The sequence below is a fragment of the Diabrotica undecimpunctata genome, chromosome 5 (genome assembly GCF_040954645.1).
Source record: "Diabrotica undecimpunctata isolate CICGRU chromosome 5, icDiaUnde3, whole genome shotgun sequence".
Classification (NCBI taxonomy): domain Eukaryota; kingdom Metazoa; phylum Arthropoda; class Insecta; order Coleoptera; family Chrysomelidae; genus Diabrotica; species Diabrotica undecimpunctata.
The window spans coordinates 24,054,554-24,069,735 of record NC_092807.1 but is presented as its reverse complement, the minus strand read 5'-3'; the positions used below and the strand labels follow the sequence as shown (position 1 = coordinate 24,069,735).

Genomic DNA, 15,182 nt, shown 5'->3' with positions numbered 1-15,182 from the left:
ACAAAACTGTTCAGAGCAGAGAAAAACAAGACAATATTTAACTTAAGTATGCAATTATCAATTTTAAAACAACAACTTATGAGCCCTAAACTAGCAAACTAATAAAATCAAGAATATAATGTTGTTTGTACAACTTGAACGTGTGTTAAAAATTTAAAATAAAACATTTACTTACATCAACATCCGTGATCATTTCTTTTGTCGATACGGTGGTATCGATTCTTCTGATGGATCCTTCATGAATATTAACGTCGAGTTTAAGAATTTGGTATCTTCTTAACAAAAATACAATTGGTATGGGAAGAATGCCTGCTAAGATCATCGAGATTGCCACGCCCATAACCCATGGTGGGTACGGCGTTGGTTTTACATCTCCCTAAAATAAATTTGTTGTATCATTACATTATATTGTTATAATTCATTTTATCAATCAAAGATAGAATCAAAATTTGATTTTGTTATAGAACGCGGGCACATAAATTTCCAAGGCCCTGTACATCGAGTTGTAAATATTTGTTATAAGTAGTTTTAAGCAGTGGGTTTATCCATAATGAGTTCTACCCTGAAGGACTGAAAAACATTAGTAAATACTTTAAAGTGAATAGACAATTGTTTCCCGGTATTTGTAGATATAATATTTTAAAAGCCTTTGTTTTTGTTTTCGCTGGAAAGGCCAAAAGCCGACCTAGTTATTACATTTAGAAAGTAAGTCACAAAAACCGTTATTTTTTTCAAAGAAAGTTGTTTACAAGCGATGCTTGGGTTTTTTTGATATCAATTAAGAGGCGGGATATAGAAATTTTCTGATTGGTTAGCGAGTTTGGAATGGGAAAAGAGAGTTTGAATGTTTTGAAAGTTTGAAGTAAAAAAGATTTATTATATGATGGTCATCGGAGAGAAGCAGTTGAAGTTTTGTGTAGTTAATTTAGAAGCAAGTGCCAGTAGTTTAATAATTAGAAGTGATTGACTGAAAGGTGGAACGAGAGATAGATCCAAGCTGAGAAGTCGAATACCTCCTGGATTCTATAAAGTCCAAGTGAAAGATTGTTAGTATATGAAAGAGAGGAGAGAATTTTGGAGTTTGTTGAACGAGTACTGGTAAAAGAGACCTGCTCGTGTTTTTGGAGAAAGAGTTTGCTGGTATGCTGACAGGTGGACACTTAGAACGGAGAAGGCTTTGATTGGTAGCCTAACATAATCAACAAGGGGGAGCTGTTCTGGTCGAAAGAAGACATCGTCGTGTGTGAGTTAAAAGGTCAGTCAATAATTTTTATGACATAATTTTTTTTGTATGTTTCAAATAAAAGACTCTATACTATCAGAAGAACAAAAATTATCGCTATTTAAGATACCATCAAGTTTATAAAAGTTTTTTTTTTACTTCAAAGGATAATTATAAATATTGCGTAATAAATTTAAAAGGTTTCTTTTTATAATATTCAGAATTATTTGTACAAAGACGTATGAAGAAAAATTGCAATATTTAAAAATTTTCATAATATTTCTTTTGATAATAAAAGATATTTGTATTTGTATATTTATGTTATTTCTATTTATTTCTTTTCCTTATTTTATCCCGAGAAGGAACAATTAAGAGATACTTGAAACCACGAGAAAATATAAGTATAACCTAAGCTGATTTATTACTTTTATAAAATGGCACCCCGAGATTGTTTTTTTTTATATATAATTAATTAAAGTAATTAAATAAATAAAGAGTTAAATAAAAAGTAAGAAAAGGCAGATCATAATATATATATATATATATATATATATATATATATATATATATATATATATATATTAATGTGATATTATAAGTCAGAGGTGTGCCAAGCAATTAATTAGCTAATTAATTAATTAATTAAACTTATTTAAATGATGCAATTATGATTTTATCACACTATTTAATTCTCTTATCTCTGGGTTATATTCGTGCTTCAATATCTACGCTTTACATATGATAGGTAAGGTCTGAGGGATACCGGAATAATAAACATATATGATACAAAATTATATATTGAAATAAAATTTACACTCAAATATCTTAAACAAAAAATATCTCATATAAGGATTATCAAAATTTTGTTCTACGTACGTGAACCTTTAAAAATTAATGTTATATACTATATAAATGAAGATTTCAAATCAAAATTGTTGTTCTATATCTCCTGATAAATATTTCTATCTTTTCTGAAGCAATTAAAAAAAACTTTGTTGATAAAGGAAAAACTGACGAATGGTAAAAAAAACTATCTCTCTGATGATGAGTTGTCCAAATCCTTGTTCCTTGTAGCCTACACTATCTATTCTTAGCAGTTCCCTATCTCCTTCAGATGCACGTATCGTTCAAAAGATGCTAGCCTCTTCTCCTCTCGATAAACTGAATCTCTCGTTCCGGCCTGAACAGTGACTCTTGGAATATTTAAGTAGAAAAGTATGACTTACAATATTTTACTGGATCAGCTTCCGTCAGGATACACCTAGTCCACGAAAACTCACAAACATTCACTTCTGATGCTTACTATCACTTGGGAACCGCCAAAGAACAACGACTGTTCGCCTTGCACCCTTGGAAAACAACTGATTATCTTTTCTCCCTCAAAAATCTAGCTAAACTCTCATCCGTACATAGCTATCCCACCTTTTTTTTATCTCCTCCAATCACAGTTCGTCATACGTATCCCCATAAACCATTTAGATAACAAACAAACAATTTTACCTACAATTATAAATTTCCTAAATACTATTAACATGCTAATTGGTTCTACAAATTCTTAAAAACTAACGGAGAATTATACATTTTAAATATTTCGATTCTATTGTCTTATTCACCGTATCCGCGTACAAGTCTATTTGGAAAATCCACTCTCCCATTGTTCCATTTCACTTAAGTTCATTCAAATATATTTTACAAAGAAAATAATTTATGCATATCTTTAAATTTTGTTTAGTACTGGTAATCCAAAGATAATGGACTTTCATTTCTTCAAAATATTTTTTATAGTTTATTAGGTGAATTATTTGACTTATAATATTTTATACTTTGAAATATTAAGAGCAAACCAATATTATTTTGTATTTTTACATAGCATAACAACTCTCCAGGATATCTTGAAAATTTATTTAGATGGTCTATTTAGTAATTTTAATTTTATCTTTGGCGGATAAAATGAATCATAACAATATATATATAGAATATAAAATTAGTACTTCTTGGGTTTAGGATCAATAAAATCTATTACATTTGGGACTAGATTTTATTGTCCATTGAAATCAAAGTTTCGGCAGGAAACTCTTGCCTTTGTCAAGATTCTAAGATGTATAAGAATTACCAAAACGTAACGGGACACTCACTGACATTAATGAATTGACAAGTAAAAATTGATATATGATATCTCATGGTTTACTGTCATTAGTGTATAAATATTTTTATATGGCCGTATCATTGGTATTTTCGAAACAGGTAAAGTGGAGATATGTTATGACTTTAAGAGTTTTTTATGGTGTTATATTTGTTATTATTTAAAAATATATTTTTATCAGATTGAAATATATTTTAGTTAGGTTTTGTGTATCTTTTTTGTCATTTATTGCGTTGGAATTTCTTATTTCTATTGATTCGTGTATCTCCCTCTTTTTTTTGTTTTGTTCGGTTTTTAAAATTTTGATGTTTTCGAAGTCAAATTTATGCTTCTTCTCATTTTTATGTTTTGTGAGCGCAGTTACGTTGTTCTTGTCATATTTGTGACAACGAATTCTGGATTGAAGCAGTTCACTGGTTTGCCCGATATAGACACATTCACAGTTAATACATGGTATCTCGTAAACAAGTGATTTTTTGAGTTTTTGGAGTTTGTGTTTTTAGATTAGTGAAATATTTATTTGAAAGGTTGTTGCCTTTGTGAGCCACTCTTATGTATTGTTTGCCTAGAAGATTTGTTAATTGTTCAGATAAACCTTTAATATATAAAAGATATGTATAAGTAGTTTTAATACTGTTGGGTTTATTGTTATTTGTATTATTGTAAAAGTCTTGATTTGAAAATAGTTCGATTACATGTTCGTAAACATGCATTATTTAAAAGGGAATTTTTTGCTTCTTTTATTGCAGTTGATCTGTATTCTGGATCTGTTAGTTTTATAGATTTATCAACAAGGCTTATATTTACAGACTTTGAAAGTTTTGAAACTGATTCTTCAGTTTAGTTCTTTATATCATAGTGAATTCTTCGCATCACTAAAAGAAGATATTTGAGTTATAATTTTAGAAACTCCAAAAAGAGTTTTAAAAGTGGTAAAAAGCATACAGTAATGGAACCTTTTAACATTATATTTATTGTCTATAAAAATCTTCATAAGAGGTTTATTAAAACGAACATAGTAAATTACAACAAAAAAAGTGAAACACAAAAACAATAAAATTAATTTTTCGAACGACAATCGCCAACTAATAGGCGTTGAACGAAACGATATACTAAATTAGGCAATTAACTATACACATGTGTTATTGGTGCGACATAATTATATCACATGCATCGAGCAAAAAGACAGCGTCTTTCTGCTCGATAATTACATGAATCGCTTATTTATGAAAGGATATTTTTCATAAAAATGTAATTTTGAGAAAATTTAAAAAAAGTTTTTATATTTGAACCAAATAAAAAATTTGTGATTTTTCCTGGAAATGAATTATTTTATTATAAGTTTGATAACAATATTGTATGTAGTTATGTTGATTTTAATTAATTAATAGATATTTTATTTGTTATTATATTCGTGTGACTTATATCTTTTCACGAATTAACAAAAAATGTGTTAACTAATATTTTTGGACGTTCATCATCATCATCACTGGCTCGACAACCCTTTTTGGGTCTTGGCAGTTTTTTTATTTTTAAGGTTGGTATATCATTTTCTATTTGTTCTCAGTATCTCAGTTTCGGTCTTCCTCTTGTTCTTTTTCTTACTGGCATCTGTTTGAATATTTTGTTTGGTATTTCGCCTTCTTCCATTCTTTCTATTTTACATGTCCTATCCAATGCAGCCGTCCTATTTTGATGAATGTTATAATATCCGGATCCTGGTATATTTTGTATAGTTCAGAGTTGTATCGTCTTCGCCATATTCCGTTTTCTTTTGTGCCCTTATATATGTGTCGCAAGATTTTTCTTTCGAAGGTGGCTAACAACGTTTCCTCTCTTTTAGTGAGTGTCCAGGTTTCTGAGCCATATGTGAGTACCGGTCTTATTAGGGTTTTATATATTTGGCATTTTGTCTTTTTTGCGACGTTATCTGATCTTAGGTGTCTAATTAAGCCATGGTAACATTTATTTGCAATAAATATTCGCCTCTTCACTTCCTCCGTAACGTTATTATCAGACGTGACTAGGGATCCCGAGTATATAAAGTTTTTTACTCCCTCTATGTTGTATTCTCCTATTGTTATATTTTGTGGCTGCCTTATTTCTGCGTTTTTACTTACCTGCATATATTTTGTTTTGGTCTGATTGATTTTAAGACCACTATTTTGTGCAGCTAGTTCTATTTGGTTGTATGCCTCTATCATTTCTACGTTATCTTAGACGTTATTGTTCAAAATAACAAAAAAAAAGTTAATTGACAAACTTTGTTACTAGTCATTAACAAATGAAATATTTGAACCTAAAAAAATAAACATTAAGGAGTTTTTACAAGATACTCATACGTCAGTACTTTTCACTTCAGTGGTTGGCCAACCAATTATTTCCTCATAAAATTCTTAATAATTTACAGGAACATAGCTTTTGAATACCATTGATATTTTTAATATTAATTGGAATTTTTTCCATGAGATAAGCTCTTTTCTTTGGAAGTTGAACATTTTCAGTGTTCTTATTTTAGGAACAAAGAAACTGATTAGTGCTTCATCCATAAACTTCAATGTTTCACCAAGTCCTTTTTTTGTATGATTCTAGCGAAATTCCATAAAACTGAAAACTGCGATTGACTCCTTTTGTGAACGTTAAATAGATGTAGCGGAAGTTTCAAGGCACATTTTTTGTAATATTTGGACCGCCAATTTTTAAAATTTAAAGTTCTAACCATGTGTACAGTAAATATCTGCCTCTTTGCAGAACTACAGATTGCTTCACAAAGTTCCATTGGTGAATACAGCCCATGAGTTTATGTTTTACCAAACCAAAATTTCGATCGTATAGCAAGAAAAAGTAGCCACGAATTTTAATCTTGTGGACAATTTTTTCAAACATTCCTGTGTCAGTAAGCTCAAGACTAAATCGGATTTTCTATCTTCTGCCATTCTAGCACATTCTGACAATGGAGCGCCAATGGTAGCAACAATATGGTCCGGGTATCGTGTGGGAGATCTACCTCTATTTCTTTTGCCTTCTACTTTTCCCTGCATGGTAAGTTTTTCAAGACCATTTCTTCGAAGCACATGTCCAAAATAGCTTATTATTTGTTCTAATATTTGTGTTCTTAGTCTTTTCTTTATGTTTAGCTGGTCCAGTATGGATTAATTTGTTCTTCGGGCCACCCATGGTATTCTCAGCATTCGTCTCCAGGAGTACATCTCAAATAGATCTATGTTCTTTTTGTCTTTCTCAGTAAGGGTCCAGCATTCCGATGCATAAGTAAAAACTGGAAAAACTAGACTTCTTACTAGTCTCATTTTTGTATCGGTAGTTATTTCATGGCTTTTCCAAATTTTTGTTAATTTTGTCATAGCGCTTTTTGCGATTGCTGACCGCCGCTTTATCTCTTCAGTACAGCCTCCTTTGTTGGTTATTAATGAGCCCAGATACACAAATTTATCTACAACAGCGATATTGTTTATCATGACCAGATGATTTTGATTGTTGTTAGCTCTGTCAATTATCATGATTCTCGTTTTATCTCTGTTTATTTTAAGGCCCATCGTTAAGCTTACGTCTTCTATCCGTAGTAGCAGGTGAATCAATTCAGCTTCAGAACTAGTGAGGATAGTAGTATCATCTGCATATCTCAAGTTGCAAATCTGCTTCCCGCCAATGGTGATACCACCGTTCCAGTCCTCAGTAGCTTTCCGCATTATCCATTCACCATAGATGTTAAATAGAATTGGGCTTAGTATGCAGCCTTGTCTCACGCCCTCTGTGATCCTGAAACTATCGGTTAGTTCCCCATTTATTCTAACTCTGGCATAATTGTTATTGTACAGGCTTTTAATTAGCAGTATCAGATGATTGGGGACTCCCATTTCAAACAAATCCTGCCACATTTTACTCCAGTTGACCAAATCGAAAGCTTTACTATAATCTATGAAGCACAAATATGTTGTGATATTGAATTCTCTGGATTTTTCTACAATCTGCCGTACGTTTAAAATTTGTTCTCTAGTACCACGTCCGGGGACGAAACCTGCTTGTTCCTCCGCAATGTTAGGTAGTAAAAAGGGCTTTATCCTCTCGAGAATTATGTGTAAGAGTATCTTACTGCAATGCGCAATTAGAGCAATTGTGCGATAGTTGCTACATAAATCTTTCGCTCCCTTTTTATGTATGGGAATATATAGTGATTGTGTCCAATCCTCAGGCCATTTACCTGTCTCCCAAACTCTTTGACAAATTTGATGTATTATATCCACTCCAACGTCATCTAGGGCCCAAATCATTTCAATAGGTATGTTATCTGGACCTTCTGGAGGCTTTCTGACTTTTTTGCCTCATAATTGCTGCTTCAACTTCACTTTTGAGTACGTCAGGTTCCGTCACAAAACTGGCATCTTCTTGTTGTGATGGGGCGTCTGTGCTTTCCTCCATCATCAGTCGTCCACAGTATTCTTTCCATCTGTGTAAAATATCTTTTTTAGAAGTGAGTAGAGTTCCGTTATCATCTTTGATAGTTTGGTGTAAAAGAACGTGTTATCTGCTTTATTTTTTTAAACATGTCTCTGGTCTCTGTTTTGGTTTTATGCCCTTCTATTTCCATGCAGATTTTGTTCAAGTGTGTGTTCTTGTCCTTTTTGCAGAGTCGTTTTATTTGACCGTTCAGCGCTTTATAGGCCTCTTTATCACTTTCACTGTTCAGTCCTGTGGCTTTTAAGCACTTCCTCTCCTGTATTTTAGTCCACATGGAGTCTGTTATCCATTGTTTCCTTCTTTCTTCTCTATCACTCTTAATGTTTTTCGCAGCATTATGCAATATGGATTTTGTTTTTGTGCATATGCTATTTGAGGACTTTTCTGGATTTAATGATTGTTTGACATCACATAGTGGAAAATAAAAGGACAAGTTTCATTTGGACCTTTTTAGCCACGCTTTCATGGTTAAGAACAAACTGGGCACTTTTGTCTTTTAAGTTATGAATACTGACTGTATATACTGATAGCTGAAGTTAATAAAAAATATCCTAAACTGGAATCGACGGTAACGAAATGTTTTGCATATAATCGAAGCAAAGTCCAATAACGCTGTCGTTTTCTTTGCACCTTTTGTCGTTTTTTGAATACTACGAATGAATTTTCTAGAGCGTCTTTTATGCACTATAAGTTCAGCTAAGGTAGCTCTTTTAGTCGTTTCATTCAAAAAAGAACTTATGGATTTAATATTAGTTTTAATTTATAGTCAAAATGCTATTTAAAAATAGTATAAATGTTGAATATTTGACACTAACTTTAGCATGTTTTCTTTGAATAAGAAATGCATAATTTTTACATTAAGCTTCGCATCTTGGCATTGCTATTCCTAGAATGAATAATAACTTTGACAGGAAATGAAGAAATGTGCTCACGTACAATGTGCATATTACCAGGAACAGTTTTTCTATTATTTTGTAGATCCCTCAAATCTTTAGGATATTTTCCGAGATGCAAAAGAACTTGTAAACGTTTTACTTATGCCGTGTAAACTGAAAAATGCATGTTTACAATCTTTGCATCGCTCTGTGTTAACCAACACAAAATACTCAAAGGATGAAATTCTTTGTGACGCTTCTTCTTTACGAGGCCGTCTCTTCTTAATAACTTTCGACTCTATTAAAGCTTGCAGATAAATATCTTGTTCGTTTTTGGTTGATAAAGAATATAATTTTTCATTATCTCAATTTTGTCTGCTGTGCTTATCTTCTCAAAACATTTTGGCCTGCACCTTCAATAAAATAATTGTTCAATAAACTACAAAAATGATAAAAATATTTGAAACCTACGTGCAAGGTGTTCCAATGGCCTTTCTTGGAACCAGGTGTCCTTGGTAATTTGTATATGGTTGTCCCAACAACCAGTTTTTCTTAATTTTAAAAGTTTTATACTCATATGGGTTTTTAACTCCCTTCTTTCTCTTTTTTGTAATGTACTCAGGATCACCCATATTAAATCAAATAGTATTTTACACAATAATCGCCGAAATATAAAGGTATTTGTTTATAAATAACAACAAAACAACCTGCTTGTAATTTATCACCAAGCAAAATCGCTGTGTTCATGACGCTGCCAGCGCCTTTTTTTTAAATAAGCAATTCACATATACCTAACTAATATTTTTTTTAAGGATCTTTTTTTAAGGATCTTTTACTCTTAAAATATGGACGTGATCACCTTGTACAACAATTGCAACTTCTTATTAATAAAATAATCACCACGAACAGAATACCAGATGAATGGAGGAGAGCGATCATGGTGATGTTCTTCAAAAAAGGAGATAAGAATGACCCCAATAATTATCGAGCAATAAATCTATTAAATACAACACTCAAATTGACAACAAGAATAATAGCGATAAAAATAAACGAACGAATATCTCTGCAAGAGGAACAGCAAGGATTTCGGACAGGAAGATCATGCACGGATGCAGTTTTCGTAATAAGACAAATAAAAGAAAAGTCGCTGGAATACAACAAACCAGCATATATGTGTCTGATAGATTTGAAGAAAGCGTTTGATAGAGTGAGAATTCGGGACGCGATACATTTATTACATGAAAAGGGAATATCACTGGATTTAGTAAAAACCATTGAGAATATATATAAAGATAACATAGCTATGGTAAGATGTAACGGAAAACTATCGCAACCTATCAAATATGAAACTGGCATTAGACAAGGAGATTCGCTGAGCCCATTAATATTTAATCTGATAATGGATGAAATCATAAAGTTAAAAAAAGAAAAGGATATAGAATAGGAGAGAAGGAAATAAGGATAATATGCTACGCCGACGATGCCATAATAACAGCAGAAAATGAAGATGGCCTACAAAGATTAATTAAAGAATTCGAAGATTCGGCGCTCATATACATCATGGAGATCTCAACAGAGAAAACTAAAACGATAATGATATCAGCGGAACCGAGAAGATGTAAACGAGTCGTAAATAACAAAATAATAGAACAAGTGATGGATAATGATACTGAATACTTGGGAATAAAACTGTCAAGTACGGAAAAGTGGAAGAAGAAGTACAAAACCAAGTGAACATGGCAAACAGAGCAGCAGGATGTCTCAACAACACAATCTATAGAAACAAATACCTCACAACGGAAACGAAAATCAGGATATATAAATCAACAATAAAACCGATAATGACGTACACAGCGGAAACAAAAGCGGATACGGCGAAAACACGAAGACTACTGGAAACAACAGAAATGAAAGTCTTACGAAAAATAACAAACCAAACTCTAAGAGACAGAGTAAGAAGTGAGGAAATTCGAGCGAGATGTGGTATAGAGAAAATAAACCCGTGGACCAAAAGAAGAAAATAGTCTTTGTACGAATAGCAAGAGACAAATCGAAAAAATGGAAGAAGATCATTGGGACGACCGCGGAAAAGATGGTCAGACAACGTCAATTGAGGCTAAAAACCTGTACCTGTACTGTGTACCTTCGTTTAGAACAAGAGGACATTGTTAGAGAAAACAATGAAAGCTGTAAATGAAATTAACCTGTAAATATAAGAATTTGGAGAATATCATCATCTTTTTCTAGCCCTTTCGGATTATTTATTATAATTATTGTTTTTGTAAAGGTAAAAGATCTTACCTCCTCCTTACTCCACGCTTGATACTTCGGACTTTCGATAAACATTTGTACAATCGATGAGCCTAAAATAAGTACCATTATGACTGGCGCCAAATATCTCCAAGTTATCTGCCAATAAAGTCCAGGTTTTACTCCAGTCATTTCAAAAATATCTTTCGTAAACTTTTCGTGTCCGTATACGTAAGTCACAGCCATCATTTCCAAAAACGCTACCACCACCAGACCGATAGTTCCTGCAAAAGAATCGAAGAGACTGAGCCAGTATTCTCCTGCACCTGTCGTGAAGATTAATCCAACGAAGAAACAAACCAGACAAAGAGCAGCTGAAATAATAAAAGTTTCGTTAAAATATGCATACAATAATTATAATTTTAATTTTTTTAATTATTTAACTTTTGTATTATATTAATAACGCTATTGACGCACATTGTAATTGCGATAGACCATGAAATAAACCTTCCTTCTGTTGGATGGAAAATCTCTTCCACACCGAAAACAAATATAAACAACCTAACTTTTATACATATTTATTTGATTTCTATCTGATCTGATCTAAAACACTTCAAATCCTTTTGTTGGACTGATGAAGATTCGAAAGGCACCTGGCATTGACGAATTCATGCCAGAGACAGTAAGACTCGCCGCACTAAGATCCCCGCAGGTTTTTCTGAGATTGCTAAACAAACTGCTTGAACAATAGCAGTTTTCAACTCGGTTGAAAGACGCTAAGGTTATCTTTATAACGAAATCTGAGGTGGACGAGGAAGAGGTATGTTTTTGGCCAATTTGCCTTCTGCGAGAGTTAGAAGAAAAGTCATGCGCTTAGCGACCGCCAATATGGTTTTAGGGCCAAAAGGTCCACCATAGGTGCGGTCACAGAAGTGACCTGCTGGACGTCAAGAATGCCTTTAATACGGCATCATGAGAAAAAATCATGTCCAGGCTAAGAGAATTGGGCGTTAGTGAGTACCTGGTCAACGTGGTTGATATATACTTTACTGACAGGTCCATAAGCGAAAGATACCAGAATTAGGTTGTCGCAGGGTGTTCCGCAAGGGTTCGTTACTAGGTCCTACCCTGTGAAATATCCTGTACGACGGGGTACTGAGGCTACAGATGCGAGATGCACTCTTGTAGCTTAAGCCGATGATCTCTCACTGGTTGCGGAGATGAGTCAGAAAACCAACTGGATGTTTAATGCAGCTAACACAGCCTTGCGTCGTATTAGTAGGTGAATCAAAGAGAACGATCTACAACTAGCTCCTAAAAATACTATAATATAATACTATAAATACTAAGGTGTTATTTCTCCTAAATATCTCCCTTCTCTAAAGGGAGCCGGAAAAAAACCTCTCTTCGCTTTATAGTGGAAGGGGTGGAGGTTGCACCGGTTAAATCGGTTAAGTATCTCGGAGTCAAGCTGTCGAAAGGACTGAGGTTCGATGTAAACGTCCAAAAAACAGTGGGGGAGAAGAGAAGTTTGGAGGCGTTGGTACGACTGATGCATTGGAGGGGCAGGTAGCACCAAAAGAAGGGTGCTATATGAAGTTTTTCAGTCCGTATGGTATAGCGCACTGAACACTGCAAAATACGCCGAACTGATGAAGACTTCCGAAGGAGAATGTTTCTCAGGGTATCTAGCGCCTATAAGACGGCATCAAATGAACCTCTGTATGTCATTGGAGCAGTGATACCGAGAGCGAGCGAAGGTGTATGTGAGGAGGAAGGTTGAAAATATAGATAAGGAAGAGAGAGAACAATAGAGAAGTGACAGTGGGAATGGGCAAATGATAGCGGAAAGGCAAGGTAGGCGAGGGGCTTATTGCGGATTGGGATAGACAAATCTGCCTCGGCGGACTGTACTATTTGAGGAGTACGTGACGCTCCCGCCCATATATTTAACTGTCAGAGATGGGTAAATAAAAGGGAGGACTTCGAGAGCCGAATGGGTTTCAGGCTGGATGAAAGAAACGTGGTGAACATAATAATGAGAGGAGAGAAACAATGGAGAGAAGTACACTGTCTGATCTTTGGTGTGATGAAGAAGGAGCAGGAGGACAGACGAGGAAATTAAACCTGGGATCTGAAATCTTGTTTCTTTTTTCTCGAGAGTCAAGAACCAGTAAGTACCAAAATTAGTTTATGGTCTCACGGAAATATTTTCGTTCTTTTGTTTTCTTTTGGTAGAATAGGCAGTTCTTAAATTTTTTTTTCTGATACGTATGGTTAGTTTTAAGTTTTCTTTAATATAATATAGTTATTCTTCTTTTAAGGTGACTGTTAATGGTACAGTCACCTTAGTGGTAAGACCACTAATCTGAAATGGTGGTTAAGGTTTTAGCCTGAACACGGTTAATCCAGCACTACTCTGGGGTCTTGTGGCCTAGTGTTTTACTCAGCCTGAAGATGCTACAGCTTCTTTAAGTTTTTTTAAATACTTTCTAGTTTTCAGAGAGCCTATAGAAGAGCTTAATATTTGTTTGAGATTGTGAGCTAGTTTATTAATTAGGAAATCATTATTTTTCTGTGTGACTTTATTTCTTTGCGGGGTCGGTTTTCCTAATTACATTTCTCTATAAATTGTTATCTTGAGTTATATGAATATCATTCCACTTTATCGACATGTCTTACTTAAATGTGTCCACAGGTCTTCTTCAGTCATATTTATTCTTAATTTTATTCTTTTTTGTCACTCACATCAAATCTGGTCTTACAGCAGTTTTATAGAATATATTTCATTTGTTTCCCCATTATTCTGTAGTGGGGCAACTTTACTATAAAACAATTGTTTATCTCATGCGACACATTCAACTAATTGAAATGTGATAATATCGCAGAAATATGCGTTTACGAACGTTATCCTTCTTTCTTCTTAGAGTGCCGTCTCCCTACGGAGGTTAGCAATCATAATGGCTATTTTTAAACTTGCTGCTCTAAATAAATCAATCGATCTGCATTGATACCAATCACGTAGATTCTTTAACCATGAGTTCTGCCCTCGGCCAACAGATGTTCTTCCTTGAATCTTTCCCTGTATTATGTCTCAAAATTTCATATTTTGGTCCCCTCATCACCTGGCCTAGGTATTCCAGTTTTCTGGTTTGTATAGTGGTGATCGTGGTGAACGTAATCCTGTTACATATTAGTTGGACATATGGCATGTGAAGTAAATCACTGATGTCTTAATTTTGTAATGAGTAATGTAGTTGTTTTGTCAATAACGATATTCTTTTAACAATATGTTAAAGCTGGTTTCGAAAGAATAAGTTAAAGCAGGTCTAACCTACCTTAAGATATCTCCATATACTAGTATCAAAATCACATGACGATCCTGTACCTAAAGATGCGCAGAAGGAAAAAAAGTTTGGAAATAAAAACGGGAAATGAAAAAATGGGGTAAAGAATCCTGCCTTGAAACACTGGATGCCTTTTTACTAGCTATTGCTGCTGGAAGTCGCTGTATCGAAATAAGTGCAAAAATCGGCTACAGAGAAGAAATTTCGATGCCACATCAGCCAAGAAATCCCGGAGAATCTCGGTCCCGATGCACGGAAGGTGATAGCGAATGAACACAGAATGACCACATAGTGAATGGGCGAAGACACATGTGAAAATAAGAGTGAACTTTTAGACCTGCTTCGACCATACTGATGCTACTCACCAAGCATGAAGCTGCGGATAGGTTAGGGTGGTACTGAAATCCCATTCGCCGACAGTCCTGTTAGTCACATTATGTGCGGGAGAAGGAAGAAATTACAGTCGAAAAAATATTATCAATTTTGCCGACTAGGTACGAAATTATAAAATATTTCGAGATCGAAACGAAAACCAAAGATAGGTCAAAATGAAGAAGGACATTTGCGAAATATTTTTTGACAATAAGAATAGAAGCAAAAGTAATGAACCAATATATGTTTATACACTTAGATTATTTAATTGGTTTTGGAAATAGTTTAAAATAATTAATCCCATAGGAAGGCTATCGGAGAGACAAATTAATTAAAGACAAGACTCGGATTGCAACTCGGAAAATATTGCAACATAATCAAAATTTATTAAACGTATTAGAAGGACTAAGGAAAGTAAATATAACATTCAAATAAATACGAATTTATAAAGAAAAAACTATCATACTTTCACAATATTTTGAGTAAGGGTATAGCAC

At 33.8% G+C, this 15,182-nt stretch overlaps 1 protein-coding gene across 1 annotated transcript in view; it reads right to left on the bottom strand.

The window, feature by feature from the left end:
* Positions 1-15,182, bottom strand: part of LOC140441185 (sodium- and chloride-dependent transporter XTRP3) — a 118,156-nt gene that overhangs the window by 39,606 nt on the left and 63,368 nt on the right. The window contains exons 9-10 of the mRNA XM_072531746.1: positions 11,018-11,340; positions 176-376 (exon numbers count right to left, since the gene is read on the bottom strand). Of these exons, the coding sequence (XP_072387847.1) occupies positions 176-376; positions 11,018-11,340 (524 nt within the window). The remainder of the gene's footprint in view (positions 1-175; positions 377-11,017; positions 11,341-15,182) is intronic.